Raw genomic sequence first — 3,488 nt, forward strand, 5'->3', positions numbered from 1 at the left:
GGCGAGGTGCAGGAGCAGAGGAGCAGGGCATCTGTGGGGCGGGCTCCGTTACAGCTCACTGCTGGTACCGCCAGGCGCTAGCACAAAGAGGGCCCCGTTTCGTCCCGCTCTTAAGAAGCTTGGATCACCGGACAGGCCAATCATCGCATCCTTTAAAAGAAGGCGGGTGGAATGACCCAAGTTCTTGCTCTCTGCTTTGAGGGCGTCAGTGTTGCCTGGGGATGTCGCCAGCACTCGCCTCAGCCAAGGTCCTGGTTTTGCCCCTCGTTTCTTCCCCCAGGTATGACCGGTTGCTGCGGATCCGAGCACTGAGATGGGAGTACGGCAGTGTCCTGCCAAACACCGTCCAGTTTCACATGTCAGCAGAGGAAGTGAGTCTTCCTTTGTCTTAATCTCTTCCCCTCTTTCCACTTATTTCTCCTGATGGATTACCTATTTTACAAGAGTGAAAATAGGGTGGACTTCTCTTCAGCCACTATATTGATGACACTTAATGTGCCTTCCTGTCCATGGGTACAATCCCAAAAGAATACTGCCTGCAGGTAACGTTGGGCATCTTTAAAAACAAAGTGGTCTGCACTAGATTAGACTTGTAGCCAGCAGATCTAGGTCTTCACACGCTGCTCTAAAATGTCATCTCTAGACCAAAGTACAGACCTGCTAACAGCAGCACGTGTCCTACCCTGAATTCAGAGTGCTGTTGCTTCTGCAACACCATTTCCCTTTGGAAGAGCTTGCTGGCATGAACATGCTTGGGAACAGTGGCTTGACAACACAAAAATTGTCTCTCACTCATCAGGGATATGTCTTTCAACCTGAGATGTTTGGCTTGTCCTGAGGGATCGCTGTTAATGTCCACAGGTGGAATGGTTCAATCGGTACAAAAAGTCTCTGGCTACCTACATGAAGTCAGTAGGAGGAGAGGAGGGGCTGGACCTTACACAGGACATAAAACCTCCTAAAAGCCTGTACATCGAAGTAAGTGCGAGATTGGTGGTTTCTGTCTGTGAACAAACATTTTGCCCAACCATCTTATTTTAGAAAATGTTACCCCATCCCAAGTCAGAAGGTCATTAAACAAAGCCTTCAAGAGCTCCAGAGCTTCCATTGTACTCTTCACACTCTGCCTGCCAATATTTTACCCCCTTTTCTACTGAGGGCTCAAAGTATGTTGAAAAATGCCACTTCTAGTCTGCAGGGAACTGGTGTGGTGGGGTGAGTGGGCTAAACACCAGTGGGAAGTTTTTGCAGTATTTTGCAAAAATTTAACTGACTCTCAGATCAACTAGAAACTTTGTTCCTGTGCTAAGGATTGTTAACTAGTTTTTTGTTGTTATTTTAAATGGACTCTGATTGATGAGACTATAAATTGTTTTACATAATTGATACAACAAAGCAAGAAAAGCACATGAGAAATCAGCATCAGTAGCTGATGTGCTGATGTTCTCTTTGAAAGAACATGTAGCCACAATCAACCTGCTCCTTGAGACAGTTTCATTGCTAACAGATTGGCATTTTCTAGTTTGTTTGTGGGGAGGTTCTCCTGGAAATGCTGCTGCTGTTCCCCACAGCCTGTGTCTTGTGCTGCTCTTGTAGTCTCTGGAGGGCTGGGGTGCTCACTAGTGCTTCTAGGCAAAGGCAGGAAGAGAACATCAGGTAGAGTCCACAGACCACAGGGTCAGTCCAGTTCTGTACTTCCACGTCTGCTCTCTCTCTATATATATATCCATATCCAGCAGGCAGGTAGGAATGTCCATACACAACAGTTCTGGGGCATGTGTTGTTAGTCAGCAGTGATGTCTGGTGTTTTCTAGGGGAGATCTGATGATGCCAGAACCGTGTTTCTGCTTTGCAGGTGCGGTGTTTAAGAGACTATGGAGAATTTGAGATTGATGATGGGACCACCATCCTGTTGAAGAAGAATAGCCAGGTACCTGTGTCAAGAATGCATTGTCCATTCTCTTCCTTCCCTTTCACTCCTATGACATCCCCTTGCTTATCCCAGCTTCACAGCATGTCAGTTCCTCCACCCATGGCTCCTTGCACATGCAAGTTGTCTGCGTGGCCCAGGACTGTGGTTCAGCTCTGCCTGACCTGGTACCACGATGCAGTGGGCATAAAACACAACAAACAGAGCTGGTCGTGTGCAGCAACAAATTCAGCCTGCCTGGGTCTCAAGGCAGTGTGTCTGTGTTTCTGTGCAGCACTTTCTACCCCGCTGGAAATGCGAGCAGTTAATCAGACAAGGAGTCCTTGAGCACATTCTGTTGTAAGCATGCAGGACAGGAGAGACAACCTTTGCTTCGTGGCCTGCCCACAGTGGGCACTGAACTCTGGTGTGTGCAGGACTTCAGACACCCCAGCCTTTCTGCAGTGGGCACCCTGCCACTCCTCTCAGCGACCTCTGATGCCTGACATGAAGATCAGGCCCGAGTTTATAAAGCGTGCAAACCGCATTGGCCAGCTCTTCATGGCCAAAGGGTGGATACTGGTGACATAGCACTCTTGAGAATCCAGCATGGAGGGGGGCACTGGAGGGGCTGGGGGATGTGGGGTGTTATCCAAGCCCTACAGCTACAAGCAGGTTTTCTGAATGCATTTTTGTTTGGAGCAGTTTTTTGTTCACACTGTGCCTATGGGAGTGAAACACCAACTGGCTGGGCTCCATGGCTGCAAAATAAAGAACTGCTTCTGCCTTCACTTTAGTGTTTTTCAGGAGTTAATGTTGTGGTTTTTAAACCCTCTGACCTGGCTTTCTGGCCCAATCCATCTTGACCCTGGAGGGTGATGTTCAACTGGTTACTTAGGTGTCTCAGCCAAGTTGCTTCTCCAGTGTCAGATAAAGCTGCACAAGCTTCTTTCTGGGATTAGACACGAAGCTTTGTCTCCCATCAGAAGTCTGCAAGTGTTGTTTCTGAAGGTGAATGAGCACTGCAGCTTTGGGTCATGGGTCTTGGCCAAGGTTTCTCTCAGCACACTTGGGCTGTGCCTCTATATCTTTAGGAAGAGTCTCCTTCCCCAGAGCACAGGTCGGGCAGGGCCTAGGGACTATTTGGAGTAGGGGTGGGAAACAAAGCAGAGGGTTTTAAGGATTCCAGTTAGCACAAAACCAGAGCAAGGCTGAAGAGCTGCTGCTCTCTCTGTCTGGTTTCCCTAATGGAGCTGCTCGCTATTGAGAAGTCACTGAGAGATAATCCTTCCAAAAACATAAGCACAAGGTAAGACCAGAAATTTGCCTAGAGTCCATCTCTGACAGGAGCCGAAAAGCAAATACTTGGGGAAGAATACAGAACAGGATAAATGCCTGGGGCATTACTGCATTGCTCTCCCAGCCTCAGCCAAGAAACCCCACTGAGCTAGCCCACACCTGTGGGGCTTCCCTCCTTGTAATAGCCTAGCTTCCCTCATGGCCTCCACACAGAGGGTAATGCTCTGGACAGGTCAGTGAATTTGGTATGTGCTGATGTGAGTACTTGGCTTTGTGGCCT

General features: G+C 48.5%; 1 protein-coding gene across 1 annotated transcript; it reads left to right on the plus strand.

Annotated features, from left to right (window-relative positions):
- Positions 1-280: 280 nt before the first annotated feature.
- On the plus strand, positions 281-2,273 carry GINS1 (GINS complex subunit 1 (Psf1 homolog); the record flags this gene model as incomplete). Its single annotated transcript, XM_008936566.1, has 4 exons — positions 281-371; positions 862-978; positions 1,856-1,930; positions 2,205-2,273. Coding segments are annotated over 4 exons (352 nt in total), but the record flags the coding sequence as incomplete, so codon positions are not given.
- Between the last annotated feature and the right edge of the window lie 1,215 nt (positions 2,274-3,488).

Source organism: Merops nubicus, unplaced genomic scaffold (assembly GCF_000691845.1).
Source record: "Merops nubicus isolate BGI_N331 unplaced genomic scaffold, ASM69184v1 scaffold14793, whole genome shotgun sequence".
NCBI lineage: Eukaryota > Metazoa > Chordata > Aves > Coraciiformes > Meropidae > Merops > Merops nubicus.